General features: G+C 57.5%; 1 protein-coding gene across 5 annotated transcripts in view; it reads right to left on the minus strand.

Annotated features, from left to right (window-relative positions):
- PC (pyruvate carboxylase) overlaps nt 1–17,346 on the minus strand; it is a 100,601-nt gene that overhangs the window by 14,495 nt on the left and 68,760 nt on the right. For all 5 annotated transcript variants that reach the window (XM_042904844.1, XM_042904845.1, XM_042904848.1 and 2 more), the window contains 9 exons: nt 8,794–8,929; nt 8,460–8,644; nt 8,079–8,244; nt 7,821–7,966; nt 7,544–7,661; nt 7,118–7,269; nt 5,470–5,588; nt 2,707–2,869; nt 237–419 (listed from right to left, as the gene is read on the minus strand). In XM_042904844.1, the coding sequence (XP_042760778.1) occupies nt 237–419; nt 2,707–2,869; nt 5,470–5,588; nt 7,118–7,269; nt 7,544–7,661; nt 7,821–7,966; nt 8,079–8,244; nt 8,460–8,644; nt 8,794–8,929 (1,368 nt within the window). The remainder of the gene's footprint in view (nt 1–236; nt 420–2,706; nt 2,870–5,469; nt 5,589–7,117; nt 7,270–7,543; nt 7,662–7,820; nt 7,967–8,078; nt 8,245–8,459; nt 8,645–8,793; nt 8,930–17,346) is intronic.

Raw genomic sequence — 17,346 nt, forward strand, 5'->3', positions numbered from 1 at the left:
CTGTAATTTGTGGACGGAACACACACTCCAAGGGATCTCACCTAAGAGGGGCAGGACGAGTGTGGGGCTCCCCAGAGCAAGACTCTCACCTGTGGGCAAGGGCCAGTGCCCCCCTAAGCATCTGAGAAACCTGGTGCCCAGGCCCACTCCCAGCAATGGTAGAGCAACCAGGAGAGTCCACGTGCAGCCAAGGACTGTGAGCGACCAGAAGGCAGGCAGGGCCCACAGCCTCTCACCTTTACACCCCGGACTCGGAACTCAGCCAGGGCTCTGCTCATCTTGGTGGCAGCCGTGGGGTGGTCTTTGCCATGGGCAATGACTTTGACCAGCAGGGAATCATAATGCGGGGAGATGACAGCTCCTTGGAAGGCAGATGCATTATCGAGGCGGATGCCCATGCCCTCTCCGCTCCGGAACACCTGCGGGCAGAAGTCAGGACCTGTGTCGGAAGGGGGAGTCAAGATGTGGCCCCCAGCCCAGGCTGGGCAAGCATGGGTGTGGCAGGGCACTGGGACTAGTACCAGGGCACCACGGGTTAGCCCCAACTCTGGCTTGCGAAGTTCTGCCTCACTCCCGTCAGCAAACCCAGGGGCATACCGACTTCTCTGGGTGCCACAGCCATGGCCTCCTTCTCCCTGAGAGGAGCTGGCAGGGGAAGGGGCAGGAGAGGGCAGGGGGCCGCATGTGCAGTGCTCAGGGGCTGACGCAGAGCCTAGCAGGGCGCAGAGAGGGGCCCCGGGCGGGCAGGGGCCAGATCCCATCGACCTTCCACCTGCCTGCCTGACCAACCCTCGTGCCTTGCAGATTCATCCCACAGGCGTTTGCACCCACTACGTGCCAGGCACTGGGGCGAACAGCTCAAAGAGAGTCCCTGCTCACAGGGGGCTCCCAGCTTGCTGGGCGAGGGAACGGACAAACAAGGAAATACAGACTGTTGACCGGGACGCTGTAGGATAAGAGCCCAGGGACAGAGAGAAGGCAGGCCAAGGGGTTTTTGTTTTAACATATACAGTAAAGTGATGGGGAAGGCCTCAGTGTCCCCCCACCCGCCCCCCCCTCCCCCGTCAGTTTCTCTTCCTCCCAAAAGGGGAGAATGGGAGGGAGAGGGAGAGGCGGCAGAGGACCGGGCAGGCAGACAGGAAATACTCGGAGAGAGGACTGTACGTGAGTTTGCAGGAAAGCTGGTGCGGGCCTGCGTGCCCAGACAGGAAAGCAGGGCAGAGAAGGACGGGTCACAGAGGCAGACTCGTGGACGGGGGATGGAGGTTTCAAATCAACAGACGGAGACAGGGTCCCGGGGGGACAGAGGTTCAGGGTGTCTGGGGTAACCAGTGCACACGAGCACATCCGTGATGGGGACAGGGAGGAGTTTCTGCAGGGTGAGTGGACACCTGGGACAGGGGACCCCCATGAGCACGGGTGAGGAAGGAGTGGGAGGGACAGCCCAGGGGGCTTGGGACACCCATTGCACCATGTTTCCGCTTCTAAGGGACACAGGCCTGTGTTCGATAAAAAGGAACTTAATAAAATATTTAAGGGTGAACACTCAGCTGTGAGCAGGAACCGTCAGCTAAAAATATTCTGTGGTGAACCAGCCTCAGAGGAGTCAGGCCTCGGAGGGGGAGGGGGGAGGCAGCGGCGTGTCACAGGGCTGCCCCTTCCCCACTGAGGGCAGGCAGTCGGGGGCCCGCCCGCTGGGCGGCACTCCAGCCTCAGGGCTCGCCCCCACCTATGGCTTGGGTTGCTCCAGAAATGGGACTCCAGTGGCAGTTTCCTGCCTCAAGCCTACCAACACCACAACTTTCCAAGTCCAGAGAGCTCCTTCCCTCCCCACATCGCTGCTTTTTCAGAAGCCCAGGACCCATCTCAAAATCATCCTGGCCTTCTCCCTGGATCCCAGAGCAGAGCCTGGCTTCCTGCACATGTCCTGCTTTCTCGGAGGCTCAGACCAGATGGGGAGGCAGCAGACCAGCAGAGCTGGTGGCAGCGCTGCTGACACGCAGGTTCCAGAAGTATCCTTAGGCAGTGTGAGATAGAGGGCCAGGGAACAGGTGCCCCAGCAGGTCAGAGGGCTCCTGCCCCAAGCAGGCCCAGAGGTTGGGAGTGGGGGCAGGGTGGCGGAAGGGAGGGCTGTCTGTGCTGAGAAAAGAGAGGAGGTACAGGAGATATTCCCGCGGGCGGAGGCACGGCAGGGCCCCCCTCGTCCGCCCACCCAGTCCCTGGCAGCCCCGAGCGAGCCTGCCTCCTCCTTGCCCTGCGCCATCTCCCGACTCCCTCACTCAGCCTTAACGGGCCCCTTGCTCAGCTGGTCCCCACCACTGGGACATCTGGGCCCTGATCCTTTGCGGTGACCCCTGGGTCCTGCCCTGCCAATCACACTCCCTCAGACTGAAGTCAGGACAGAGGCCACCACTCTGTCTCTGGGCTCTTTTAAGAAGCCAAAGTCAAGGGCCTGGCTTTGTTTCTGGGGACCCTACCTTTGGTTCCACACAGCTGGTCTGCCTCCTGTTCACTCACTGGCTCCTTAGTCTGCACTCATGACAGTCCCCGCGGCCCCCAGAATGCTCTCCCTGACTCTTGGACAGCACCTGGTTCCCCTGTGCCCTAAGCCAACCCAAGTGGGGGTCTTCCCTCCTGGCCAGGCCCACGGGAGGGTCTTCTCGTCCAGACTGACACCAGGCTGTGCTCTATCAGGCGCTGGCGTACCTCGATGCGGCCAGTGTCTGGCTGGAAGCTGCGTGCGGGGTCCTCAGTGGTGACCCGGCACTGAATGGCACAGCCGTTGATCCGGATGTTCTCCTGCCGCAGGCCCAGGTCGGGCAGGCTCCGGCCCTCGGCCACGTGGATCTGGGCATGGACCAGGTCCACACTGCAGGGGGGCAGGGAGGAGGGGAGCGTGAGGCAGGGGATGGACGGGGCGGGGGGGTGGTGCCCACAGCCAGGCCGGCCTCGCCCCACCCCTCCCTGTCCCACCCCTTCACCAGCTGGGGCAATCAGTTCCTCCCAACCAGACCAGCAGCCGCTGCCCACTGCCCACCGCCCACCGCCCACTGCCCACCGGCGGCCCTGTGCAGTCTGAACAAGGAGAAGGTGGCAGCTAGAGAGGGGCGAATGGGAAGATTTGCATCTGCCTGCTCTTGTACTCCCACCAAACAACCCCTCCCCACACTCGGCCCTTTCTCCCTGGGGTCTCTCTGTCCTCCTGCCTTCCCCCAAACCCTCCCCGGTTCAAGCTGGATCTGAAGCCTCGGACACTGCACCCAGAGCGGCATGTGCTACACCGTGGCGAAGGTGGGGGGCAGTTTGTAAGGGAACAGGGTTGTGAGGGCCAGGCTTGCTGAAGCTGTTGAGAGAGTCCGCGTGGGCAGGTGGGCGGGTGGGCAGGTGCCGGGGTGAGGACACCGCCCTTCCAGGACCAGGGTCGCAGCTGGGCTTAGCTCCAGACCCCGCCCTGAAGGAGACGTTAGTGTACAAAACTCTCCGAATGTGCATGATTTTATAAGCTCAGCCTCACTGACTGCCATGCTCCTAAGGACAGCAACAAATCCAAGAGGAACAGCTGTTTAAAAAAAAAAAAAACAAAAACTCAAGGTTTTAAATTTATTGTCACTGAAGCTTGTGGTAAGGACAGGCTGGAAACTACACTGGCAGATTTTCCTCAGTGTTTTGTATTTCCTACTAAAGCACTTCATAGTAGTGACGGTGATTACCATGCATCACCACGTCCACACGCCAGGGACTTAAGGCTGGGTGCTCTTTTCAAGCTTGATCTCCACAATGACGCTCTGAGAGTCTGTCATTTCCATCAGAGGAGGAGCCTGAGGGTCAGAGAGGCTGCAGCTCGCCCAAGCTCTATGCGGCCAGTGACCTGGAAGGAACCTGTGCCCTGCTCTGTGTCTGTCTGACACAAAACCTCTACTCCGGGGCAAGCATCGACCCCCACCCTTAACAGACCAGGCTTGCAGCAGGCTCAAGGCTGAGGAGAAGTTTTAGTGGCACAACTGGGCAAAGTCTCACGGAGCGAGAATCTGAAGCTGGAGCATCCACCTCAGCTCAGGATTTACCTCAAGGGAGCAAGGAGTCTGGGGGCCTCTGAGCACCTGCTGGGCAAAGGCAGGTGCCCCACAGCATCCTCAATGTCAGGTGGGGTCAGAGGTCAGGGAAGCAACAAACTGTCAGGAAAGTGCCAGGGTGAGATGGACTGGCCCAAAGCCAGGGCTTAACACTTGAAGAGCTCAAAATATGTATCTTGAAACAACGGAATTGTTTATAAAATGGGCAGATTTTTAAAATGTCCATACTCATGGCTTGTGGGAATACGAACTGAGACAAGCAATCTGGAAGGCTGATTAGGCTTTGCTCAGGTAACCACACTGAAAATGTTTATCCCCAGACCTCTTCACAGGGGAAGGGAAAGACTCAGGTGCAAAGAACATTAACTGACTACGCTTATAAGCCACAAAACCCAGAGAGGACATCTAGTAACAGAGGGCTATGTACATACGTTATGATACACACATATCTAAAGTATTACAAAGAATACTGACCTGGGGAGTGCTTTCAACAACATTAAAAGTAGAAGAGGGGGGCCTGGGGGACTCAGGCGGTTGAGCATCCGTCCGACTCTTGATTCTGGCTCGGGTCATGATCTCACGGTCTGTGGGATCGAGCCCCACGTCGGGCTCTGCACTGATAGTGCAGAGCCTGCTTGGGTCTCTCTTTCTCCCTCTCTCTGCCCCTCTCCTGATCACACGTTCTCTGTCTCTCAAAATAAATAAATAAACTTAAAAAAAATTTTTTTAAATAAAAATAAAAGTAGAATAGAAATTCTGCCCAAAGCATCTCAGTTGTGTCTAACTATTTATATACTAAAATACATACAGATGGAACAAAACCACGAGATGTAGCGTGGGCACAGGTGATGCCGTGCTGGGCCGGCCACTTGCTTGACCTGAGTCCCCAGCTCTTCACCTGAAACCCAGAGCTTCCTCCAGCCCACCCGTGGCCTGAGCCTCCTCACATCCCAGTTCTGGGGAGGCGGGGGGGGGAGGGAGTTCTCCATATTTTTTTTATTTACTCCTCAATTCTTACGATAAGCATGTAGTACTTTTTTTTTTCCTTAATGTTTATTTATTTTTGAGAGAGCGAGTGGAGGAGGGGCAGAGAGAGAGGGAGACAGAGGATCCAAAGCGGGCTCTGAGCCGACAGCAAAGGGCCCAGTGCAGGGCTCGAACTCCCACACTGTGAGATCATGACCTGAGCCGAAGTCGAACGCTTAACCGGCTGAGCCCCCGCCGGCGCCCCAGCATACAGTGCTCGCTAGTAATATTTTTTGCAAAGAGTAAGTGCCTAGATCGCCAGCTGCTCTCTACCACAGTGGACAGTGAGCTGAGCTCCCCAGCAGCCGCCTGCTGTGGATTTTGTAGGAAACCCAGCGGCCGCGGCCCCACTCCCCCCTGCCCCACTCACTCAGTGATCTCCTCGGTGACAGTGTGCTCCACCTGCAGGCGGGAGTTGACCTCGATGAAGTAGTGTTTGCCGTGCTTGTCCACCAGGAACTCCACGGTGCCCGCATTCTCGTAGCCCACCTGTGGAGTGGTCGCGTCAGCAGGGCCCGACCGACGGGGGCCTGCCGGCCACCCCGGCTCAGACGGAGCCACCGGGCTGGTTCCGAAAGAGCAGACTGAGGCGGACCCCGCCCCAAGAGACGGCGGGCAGCCCACCAGCCCTGCCGCCCCTCCCCCCCCCCAAACCCTGGGTGAGCACCGCCAACCCAGGGCCCGGACCCCTGCCCGGATGTCTCCCCAGGGCTCCGCCGAGCCTCTGCCAGCTTCGGCCGGCTTGTCTGGGCGAGACATCAGAGGCACCACCGGATCCAGAATCAATCAGTGCCCTCTCCCCGGCGGACAGGCCCCGCCACGCGTAGCCCGGCCTGTGCAGGGCCTTCTCGTTCTTAAAGGGTTTTCAGAAAGTTCCCCTCTGCTCTACTCGTCCCCACCTCTGGCCACAACCCAAAGAGATGCCACCCGAGACAACCAACAGTGAAGATTCTAATGCAAAATTCAACCCTCATTCAACCGGTCTCTCTCTGGTCCTCCCAGAACCCCATAGTAGACTTCAGTCAGTTCCCTCAAATCTATTATACCATGATACATGGCCTGAGCCGATAAATTAGACCCAACTCCAGGTAAGATTACTCCTCATACGAAGTAACCCAAATGACAGCTCTAAATTAGATCCTAATCAATGCCTCATATTAACTGTGGCTGAAGCCTCTCTGTAGAGCACCAACCCTGTCTTTCAGCTGGGGAAGGCTCTGGAATCATCTGCCTCCTGAGAGGTCTGAGGGAGCACTACTCTGAGAGGGAAAGCAGGACCAAGGCCCGCCGGGGTGCTGGGGAAGGCAGGTGTGAGAAGATGCTCCCACTTGGCCCTGGGAAGGGGAGGCGGAAGTGGGGGCGGGATGCCTGGACTCTGGGGGCGGGAGGGGGCAGAACAACAGACAGCAGGACCCCTGCTAAGGCCTGGCCCGGGTGGGTGCTCTCCCGGGCAGGCCTAGCGGGGCAGGTCACTGCTGGGGGAGCCGCCTCCATGACCCAGTAGAGCAAAGATTAGCAGAAGGAGGATCTGAGAATTCCATGGGTGGCAACAAATGTGATGCAGGGGACGGTCAAGAATGAATGGAAGAAATGCCTTAATAATGCTTCTTAATCCTAACAGAAACCACTGGATCTCATGCCTTTTGTTCCAGGGGTTAGTTGGTGCCACGCAGAAGCTCGATTTGTGCAGAGGGTGTGGCCAGTGGCCTCTTTCCCTCCTTCTTCTCAGCCTTTCTGGACTCTAGGCTTGGCCTCTGGGCCCGGGCCTGACACCTCTGCTCTCACACAGGGAGGACCCCGAGGATGCTACGTCAGCCCTTTCTCCTCCAAGATGGTCCTCCCCCCCTCCCTCCCAGAGCCAGTCACTCTGGACCTCCTAGCTCCCTGGCAGACTGTCCACATCTGGACAGCGACCACTGGCCATGAGGCCTAAGCCGGCAGCAGCTCAGAGGGAGCCTATAGGAACAGGCTCCTTGTCTCCACGTGGGAGACTGTTCCTGAAGGCCCCCGCCTTTCACCTGCTTAGCAAGTTTGACAGAGTCACTGGTGAGTCGGGTCCGAAGCTGGGGGTCCAGGTGGGCAGCAGGAGCAATCTCAACCACTTTCTGGTGCCGCCGCTGGATGGAACAGTCTCGCTCGTACAGGTGCAAAATGTTCCCGTACTGGTCTCCTGCGGTGAAAGGTAAACCGGCCTCAGCCTCTCCAGGGACCAAAACACTTCGTGAACACCCCCAGCCCCCACACAACTACCGCGGCCAATCAACGCTTGCTCCCAGCGGTAGGGGGCAGCCGGGAAGGAAACTGCCACGGCCAAGGCCTGAGTCCCTGCTGGGGAAGGGTCTTCCGGAGGGACAGCTCCTGGAGGCCAGCCGTCGTGAGCCCAGAAAGCTCAGGCCTGCTCCACTCCTGCCTTGTGCTGCGGCCCCACAAATGCCCCCACTCACCCAGGATCTGCACCTCGATGTGGCGTGGCTTCTCGATGAACTTCTCCACAAACAGTGCGCCATTCCCAAAGGCAGCCAGAGCCTCCGAGTAGGCCCGGTTGTAGTTTTCCTCCAGCTCCTAAGAGGGCAGGCAAGGCGAGCAGACATGGGGCCCTGAAGCCCTGTCTCACCTTCTGCAGGACCACCCCCTTCTCAGAACCCCAGGGTCTGCTCTATGGGTGGCCTCACGGCCTGGCGGGGCTCCCTGCTCTGCTCCCGGCCCTGGGCTTCTGCTCACCTCATAGCTGTGCACGACCCTCATGCCACGTCCCCCGCCCCCGTAGGCGGCCTTGAAGATAATGGGGAAGCCGTAGGTGTTGGAGAACTCATGGGCCTCGTGCAGGGAGGTGATGGGGGCGTCTGTGCCAGGGACCACGGGAACACCTGTTGGAAGACAGGCATGCGGGTCCTCCCTGCCCAAACCCGCCAGCCCCCTCCTCGGACAGCCCCTCTTGAGGAGCCGTACGGCCCCCGGTGGCTCATCCGCCATATGCACCTGCACTGATAGCGATGGCCCGGGCCTCCACCTTATCTCCCATCTTGCGGACGACCTCAGGGCTCGGCCCAATGAACCGAACCCCGGCATCCTGGCAGGCCTGGGCGAAGTCCGCGCGCTCTGACAGGAACCCGTAGCCAGGGTGCACCGCGTCCACGTTGTTTTCCTGGGGGCAGGAGGGATCAGAGGAATGAGGCATCTCTCAGATTCCTTCACACAAGCCCGAACCAAACCCTGTGGCTCCCATACCTGCCCCCGCCTCACTCGTTCCATTCACTCGTTCATTCACCCATTCACCCGTTCACAGCACTTACTGTGGGCTGGCTTGGGGCCCGGGCCCAGCGTGGGGAAGGCACGGGGTCCAGGCCCAGCCCGGCTCACCTTGGCCACCTTGATGATGTCTGGGATGTGCAGATAGGCCTGCACCGGGGCGAGGCCGCGGCCGATGAGGTAGGCTTCATCTGCTTTCTGCCGGTGCATCTGGCCTGTGTCCTGCTCTGAGTAGACAGCCACGGTGCGGATGCCCAGCTCCGTGCAGGCCCGGAACACGCGGATGGCGATCTCACCTTGGAGGAAAGGGGCAACAGGCCAAGACGTTAGATTCCTGGGTCCTTACAGAAGCAGAGGCGGGCGGGGAGCTGGTGTACAGGGCAAGGGCAGAAGAGGGACGCTAAGGCTGTGCTGGGCTCCTCTCACTGGGCCCAAGGGCACTCACCTCTGTTGGCCACCATGACCTTCTTGATGGGCTTGTACTCCAGGCGCCGGACGTGTGGGGAGGCAGCGGGGGCAGTGGAGGCTCGGCGGATCCCCAGGAGCCTCAGGCCCCCACGGATGGTTCGGAACTTCAGCATCTGGAAGTCAAGAGCCGGGTTGGAGCAGCCTCAGCACAGAGGGTCTCCCTAGGAAGAGTAAGCGTCCCATCCCAGCCCTGCGGCGGCCCCACACAAAAGCCAGCACCCTCTCCCTCCTCAGTTCCCGGCCAAGCCCAACACTCCCTGGGGGGCTGACTGGCTGTAGGGCAGGGCGCGAAGTCAAGCCCAAACAGAACCCAGCCCACCCTAGTGCCCTGACAACTTTCATAACACTACAAGCTCTCAAAGCAATCCTGGCAGTGAACCAGAGGCCCTGCGTTCCCTCGCTGTGCATATCGTCAGAGTCCCCTTCGGTGCCCTCTGCGGGGCCCGGCAGCCTGGGTTTGAGAACCTCCCACACCACGCTGACCCCCGTGTCCCTCCCTCAGGGTTCCGCCTGGCCAGGCAATGAGGGTGACGACAGATCTCCCGAGGAGCCCCCCTGCACCAGTGCTGTCTCAGGAAGCCATCCAAGCCTCCACTCAGACTTCAGAAGTGCAGACTTCTTCAAGTGGTAGCAGAAACCTCCTCTTCTAGAGGCCACTTAAAGTGCAGCGATCTTCAGCTATTATCGTGCTATCTCCCCCTCCCAGATCCACCAGCAGCCCGATCCTCTGAGATCTGCCTCAGATAACCACCCCCCGGGAGGGAAGCTCTTTCCCGGCAGAGCTTCACGAACCCACCGCCTTGGCCATCGACGGCATACACGCCAGAGAGCAGGCCTGAGGTACAAATCTCGCCTCGTCCTGGGCACCGAATGCCTGCTCTGCTCACGGCCACATGCGGATCTGCAGCTGGGACAAGGCCCCGTAGAAAGAGCCCAAACCACCACACGGGGTCAAGCCAAGAAGAGGCAAAACGCTCCTTTAGGACAAGCGTGGCAACAGAGCAGTAAACAGAAGCGGTTAATAAACCCTTAGCAGTTTCACCTCAGGAGAAAACACAGAAGAGAATAGTGAGGTGGCACTTTGCCTATTAGATTAGCAACAGTGATGTGCAACAATCAGGTTCAGCACTGGTAAGGCCTATGGGAGACAGACCCGCAGGTGAGGTCTGGAGATCAGGGCAGTTCTCTGGAAAGCTCCCTGGAAACCCTATCAGGAGCCTTTGAAATATTTACACCCCTTGGCCCAGTCGTTACCATTCTAGGAATCCAACCCAAGGAAATATTCTAAAATGGGAACCAAGATGGGTGCAGAAAGATGCTCAAAACAGTATTATTTACAGTAGCAAATAATTAGAAACCACTTATGGATCCAACAGGAAGACATCTATACAAACAGACATTATGTAGCCACTAAAAATGAGTGTTTCAGGGCACCTGGGTGGCTCAGTGAGCTAAGCGTCTGACTTCGTCTCAGGTCATGATCTCATGGTTCGTGAGTTCGGGCCCCGCATCGGGCTCTGGCCTGACAGCTCAGAGTCTGGAGCCTGCTTCAGATTCTGTGTTTCCCTCTCTCTCCACCCTTCCTCTACTTACGTGTGCGCGCTCTCTTTCTCTCTCTCTCAAAAATAAACATTAAAAAAAAAATGAGTGCACAGCTCTGGTGACATAGGAAATGCTTATGCTAGAATGTGATGCTACAGAAATTTAAAAGGTAAAAATATGATTTTATGAAGCTTTTTTTTTTTTTAGGCAAGGAAATCAACTGGAAGGAGCTCTGTCAGCACATCACTCACTCCTATGTTCTAGAATTGGCTCAGTGTTGGGTTTTTTCCTTCCTTGTGTTTCTCCAGTCTATACTTTCTCCACCAGAGATGTATTATTTACAATTAGAGGCGCAATGAAGACATACAGGAGAGAGAGAGAGAAGATCTTTGCAGAAAAAAAGCTAAGCAGAGCACCTGAACCGTCTCCCCAAGGGAGACAGAGAACTCCGCTATGTCCTGTGAGACAAGCTGCCAGTGAACGAGGCTGGGCCCTCTCCCCACAGCACAGTGGGGCCACCTCACCTTCCGCACCTATTGCCCGGAAGAACCGGCTATGGGTCTTCCTCACCTGTCTACAGGTGAGCAGCCTCACAGCAGGTGACACTGGCCCCAACAGTCACAAACCTCCAGAAGTTTCCAGGGAGGCCCAACCTTTTCTCCCACCTGGGTGGGTTTGCTCCTACCATGTAGGAACTTACCCACTGCCTCGTGTTAAATGCCCCCTCACACTGCCCTCTCCCTTTTCCAGAGACAGAAAGGGATCCCTGGAGGCTAGGTGGACAGTGGGTGCCAGCGCCTCCCAGCTCACAGTGACGACACAGGGAGCCCGAAAAACCCCCAGGCCTCGGTGGCCATTGCACACACATTCTCATGTTGGATCCTCACAGATGCTGCAGCCAGGCCTTCCCTGGCAGTTCTACGTTACATATGCAGAGCCGGGATCTAGGTGGGAGCCTCCAGATGCCCCTGAAGCCATGTCCAAGCAGATCAGGCCCTGGGGTGCAGGAGAGAGCCAGGCAGAAGCTCACAGAGAGGAAAGGTCAGGGCCTTCTTGCCAAAGCCAGAGCAAGGGAGAAAGAGGAGTAGAGAGCAGCCCCGTCTAGCTGCTGGCGGCCCAGTGTTCAAGCCTGGAGTCCACAGGCCTGGGACTGCCCCCCCCCCGTAGGGTCCCCACAAGCCGTGAGATCTGGACAATCAAGGCCTCATTTCATCATCTCTGAAACCGGGCACCCCCACTCCCAACCTCGACAGGTCGTCCTGGGGATCGCTGAGTCCGGCGGTAAATGCTGGGCCACGATCACCATCTTCCCACCATCCTTTCTTCCCACGAGAGCACGGGGACAAGAAGGAACCGTCTCCATGCAGCCCCACACAACCCACGCTCCTGAGCCCCCTCCACAGCACCAGGCCCACCGCCCCAGGGCACCTGGCCCATGCGCAGTTAGACCCGCACTCAGGGGGTCGCAGTGGGCCCTCCCCACAGCACTCACTCTGCACCAGCCAGGGGCCCACAGCTGCTTCTGCCCAGGGAGGCCACGGGCCAGTGGCTGCTCCGCCTGAGGTCACTGGCCCTGGCATACACAGTGCTCAGGCACCAACCAGGGTGCTGGAAGCCTAGGTGGTGGCCAAGACTGAAAGCAGGGCAAGGGACGCCCACGGTGGCTGTGGGGCCCAAGGCAAAGGGAGGCAGGGAGGTTGGGTCATGCAGGCAGTAGGTGATTCACAGCCTCAAGCTCGCTCCCTTGACCCCCTGGGGCCAGGAAAGATTGCAAGGCAGATGATCTGAGGCAGGACACGAGCCAGCAGGGGGACAGCGGACAGCCGTGAGTGATTAGGACCTGCTGCCACTGGAGGTTAAAGGCACAGAAACATCGGCGAGCAGCCGGGGCAGGGTCCGGAGAGGCCAGTCCGGACAGAAGGCACCAGTCATGCTCCCCTCAGAGCCTAGACACAGCTGTGCAGCTCCATTCAGAGCTGAGTCACATGTGACCCCGACACCCCCCACCACCCCCAATGCTAGGCTTGGGACAGGAGGACACGGGGATGAATGAAAAAATGTCACTCCATGGGGCGCCTGGGTGGCTTAGTTGGTTAAGCATCCGACTCTTGGTTTCAGCTCAGGTCATGATCTCGCGGTTTCGTGAGTTCAAGCCCCACATCGGGCTCTGTGCTGGCAGCCAGGGGCCTGTTTGAGATCCTCTCTCTCTGCCCCTCCCTCATTTGTGCGCGTGCTCTCTCTCTCTCAAAATAAATAAACTTAAAAAAATTTAAAAAAAAAAAGTTACCTCATTCCCAGAACATCTCCACCCTTCTTAGAACTCGGCTAACTCAGCACCCAGCCTTTCCCCTAGTCAAATTCCACTCTCCTCCCAGACTTGACCCCTGGGGGTAGGGGAGTGCAGGGTCAGCTGCCAGGTGCTTCCTGAGGCCTTTCCAGAATCAACTATAGCTGGGGGAAACTGCAGGGCAGAGGTCGGCTGCCTGGCAGAGCCCTCTCTTCTGGGAAGCGGGACATTCGTGGGTCATGTGTGTGATGAGTCCTCTCTGGGTATGTTGAGTTTGAGGGTTCTGGGATGGGCCAAAGGGAGGGGCTGAGTGGGCAGACTCCCACTCCTCCCTGAATCTCACCCCATCTCCCACCCCTGGAGGGAGGAGAGGCCCCTGTGCAGTGTTTGGGGGTGGGGGAAGTGGAGGCCGGAAGCTGTGCTGCTGGAGGCGCCCGGCGAGACCCACCAGTAGAAGCAGAGCCCCTGGGGCGGGAGCGGAGGGCAGTGGGAAGGCCACGGAGCACCAAACTCCCTTCCCGCAGCCCTCCCACAGGGGCTGCCTCTGGCATGACACGGGGCCCCTTGCCCAGAGATAAACCCTGGCATCGCAGAGTGTGACCTGAGCGCCAGCTCCTCACAGTGGCACTCTCCCCCAAACAGCCTCCAGAGCGCAGGCCTTCCCTCAGGCACTGTTCCAGGTGGCCTCCTTGTCATCCTCACACCTGGCAGAGAACAGGCAAAGGTGCAGAAGTGCTGGTCACGGGTGAGTGGGGTGGGGCTGGAGCCAGGCTCCCACCACAGGTTTTTGGTTGGTGGGTGATAACCAAGAAATCCTCAAGGTCATAGACAGTTTGAGAATCTCCGATTCCAAAGGCCTTGTTAACCAAACTCAGCATCTTGGAAAGCCCTCGGGGTGTCGCATCAGCAGACCCTCCCTGACACAACTGGAACCCTTCAGCAAGGGAGGCGCTCGCCCGGACAGGACAGCCTCGCTGGGCGGGTGTCCTCAGGAGGACAGGCCCCTCAGATGCTGCCAGAGCACAGCGGGCCTTGCTCCGGGCTGGTGATGCTCAGGGCAAAAGTCTTCTCTGACCTCAGCGATGGGGACAGAAACGGTGGGTAGGAGAAAAGCAACCATCACCCGAAGATCTCATCCCGGTTTCCTCTCCAGAGAGCTGACAGTCCCAGAGAGGGCTGTTTGCTATTTTTTGCAAATGCCAGCTGACAGATCTCTTTCCTTGGCCTCGGGTTGTGCATTAGAGATGGGGAATAAGACGGCTTTGACTCTCACTTGGGACGTGTAAACAACGCCTTGCAGGCAAGCGTGAGGCGCTGCGAAGCAAGGGGTGGCTGGACACCTGCTTTCTCCCCGCTGCCTCTCAGCAGGACTCCACGGTTTCTACTTCTCCCCGAGCTTCAATTTCTCCTCCAACACTGATCAATACGCTCAGCGTTCCCCTTCCAGAAGGTAGTGGTAACAACCAAGTCAGGAAGGTGCCTAAAGAACCTGTGGAAGGAGGTAGGGGGAAGGTCTGGAGACCTTCTGCCCAATCTCGATGACCTGCCCACTTGGCTTCTACGACACCCAGCACTCACCACGCTCCACCTACGTGCCAGGCCGGTGCAGGCAGGTGGGGACACACGGTGACCAGCAAACCCGGCAGAGCCTCTAGCCTTTACCAGGTGCTGGGCTCCGCGTGGGATGCTCCGCAAGTGCTAACTCACGTAATAGGCTCCTTATCGCTCCCTTGTACAGATGAGGAAGCAGGCAGGTGGGATTAAGTAACAGCCCAGGTCACCCAGCAGGCTGCCCTCCAGAGCAGGAGCGCTGATCTCTCAGGGCACATGGTGTCATGACCAACCAGCGAAGTAAGCTGTGGCCTTTATCAGAGGCACAGTGTGACAGGCACTTGGAAACTAAAAACCAAAACACCGACTCCTGATAAAAACTGTGTCACTGGCCTGAACTTCCTGCAGGGCAGCCAGTGGCTCTGCACTTCTCCCCCCCCCCCCCCCCCCAGGGCAGGCTAACAGCGCCAGCAATCATGTGTCCCCGATAAGCTAGGACAGCTTCACTTACTCCAATAAATCATCAAAATGTCCCTAGACATCTGAAGTCCCACGACTTCCGACCAAAACTACATCTCCCAAGCTGCCTCTTGCAACCCTGAGCAGCACAAAATTCTGGTGTCGAGCTATCATCATCCAAATTTTGGTCCAGACAATATGACCACTGTGCTCAGGGTGTGTGCGCTCCCAGCCAGAGGAGCCTGCTGCGGCCCAAGTGTCAGGCCCCGGAACGTTCCTTCAAGGATCTGTACTGCGTCCACCCTAAATATCCCTGTTCTTTACACAGCACCTCCTGCAGCCTCAGAGGACAGCTGTGGGCAGTTGGAAAGGGAGGCACATTCGGAAGGGAAAGCCATGGCCCTGCTTTGGGAGTACCTGGTTGATGGCAGTCTTAGAAGCCCACAGTCTGGACTGCCCACCCCCAGTTCCCAAGCCCCTTAGCAAATCCAGGTCAGAGGTGTGTAGGAGGGCAGCCAGAGGGAGTGAGGAGAAAGGACAGCGGCCCAGAAATAGGCCTCAGGAATCTCCAAAGTAACTAACAAGATTCCTATCCATCTACTCTCCCGACCCTCCCAGCACCAGTACCATTATCGTGCTCCTTCCCCGGCCCCCAGTTGGCCTCAGCAGTGCCAGAAAAAGCAGGTCAAAACCAGGACGGAGTTCTTGGCAGTGGACTCCAGCCGTAGCAGAAGCGAGCCTCTGATGGGTGGGGCTGCTCTTGGGGAGTTTTCTCTCCAAGCAGCTCTGCACTGTCCTCAACGTGTCCAACGGGGCCCCAGGGCTGGCGGCCAACAGAGACAGATGAAAGGAAAGGACTCCGTTGGACTTTGCAGGCAGCAGCAGCTGGTATTGAAGCTCCCGAGAGAGGCTTGACTAAGGCTGAGACATCTGGGTAGGGGGAGCGGAAGGGAGGACAGGAAGACAGTGAAGGTGACAGATGAAGAAAAAAGGAAAGCGAGAATACCAAAGACAGAGACAGGAGTAAAAACAGCACGTGGCCTGGGGCCACACAGCCGGCTCCTACCCTGAGAGGCCACTGTGGTTCAGAACCAGCCGACAAGGCTCCACAAAACCCCCACAGCCCCTGATTTAAGGCAGCAGGCAGAGGGGAGAAGGTGAAACAGCCACACTGGGACAAATGGCACTGTGTGGGCTGCTGGGATTTGTGGGCAGGGGGAGGGAGGCTCAGAGAAAAGAGGTGAGCAAGGGGTCTGGGCCTGCAGGGCAGCAGCAGGGAAGGACAGGGATGAGGAGGGGGCAAACTGGCGATACAGTGGCTGCCCTGTCCCAGCCTCGGTCAAGGGCAGGGACACTTGCAGGTTGAACACTGCCCCCTGGTGCAAAAGGAGAGCTACAGCCGACCTGCTTGCCCAGGTACCAGAACGTCAGAAGGCCACTTGCCCTGATTTCTCCACATCCTTTAGACTCACTCAGAAAGGCATTCCTGGACACCCAACCTCCTTGGCGAGCTCAATACCCACCCTGGGAAAGATCTGTCATTGTTCTTGCCACACCCTACTGTCCTGTCTGTGGAGGATGTGGGTGAGGTCACATCTGTCCTCAGAAAGGAGCAGTTAATGTTGTAATGATTCGTTCACCCATCCCACAAGACATTCTAAGGACCTTGGGGACAGGATCCTCAGTCTATTTTGTCCTTCACTGTTTCCCTAGCACTCCATACTGTGCCGGACACCGAGATTAAATGTCTCGGGAATGAATGAACAAACGAACGAATGAATAGGTCACAAGAGTTTCCAGAAACATTTTGGAATGCTGAGACAAAGATTAATACGGCCTGGTCCCCCCTAGGATCAGCACACACAAGTCAGCGGGACATACAAGTGCCCCTTACCACAGATTAGAGCCCAAAGTGTTGACAAGGATGTTTAGTTAAAAGGGCAAGGTCAGAAAAAGGTGGGAACCAGGAGGACCGCGCAAGGTGACCGGCACTAAAGCCTCCATTCTGGACAGTGGCTGGATAGTGGCTTTTCAGGGAGATGGGACACCAGAACAGAGCAGGCATGCAGGCAGTCCAGGAAGGTCCCTGACTCCTTCACAGCACAGCACTCCGGCTGGAGAGTCACGCAGGACCTCCTCCCCCATGTGCTTACCCAGTTCACCCTAATCCCAAGATGGCAGGAAGTAGATGCCACTGTATGGACTGAACTGAGTCCTCCAAGGAGATCTATGCAAGTCCCAACCCACAGCACCTCAGAATGTGACCTTAGTTGGAAACAGGGTCTTTACAGAGGTAATTAGTCAAAATGAGGTCCCCAGGGTGAGCCCTAAAGGCAATATGCTTGGTGTCCTCATAAAAAGGGGAAATTTGGACACAGAGAAAGACACAGGAGGAAGATCATGTGAAGACACACAGGGAGAAGACGGCCATGTGTCCAGAAAGATGCATCTATAAGGATTGCTGGAAAGTACCAGAAGCTGGAAGATAAAGGAAAGATCCTCCCCTACAGCTTTCAGAGAAAACAAGGCCCTGCCGACATTGATTTTGGACTTCTGGCCTCCAAAGCCGTGAAATAATAAATCTTTGTTATATGTTTGGGGACTTTGCTATGACAGCCCTCGGAAACTAACAGACCCAGGTTCCCCACTAATGACCAGAACCTACAGAGACCCTAAAACCAAGGAGCGGGG

The sequence above is a fragment of the Panthera leo genome, chromosome D1, assembly GCF_018350215.1.
Source record: "Panthera leo isolate Ple1 chromosome D1, P.leo_Ple1_pat1.1, whole genome shotgun sequence".
NCBI classification, from domain to species: Eukaryota; Metazoa; Chordata; class Mammalia; order Carnivora; family Felidae; genus Panthera; species Panthera leo.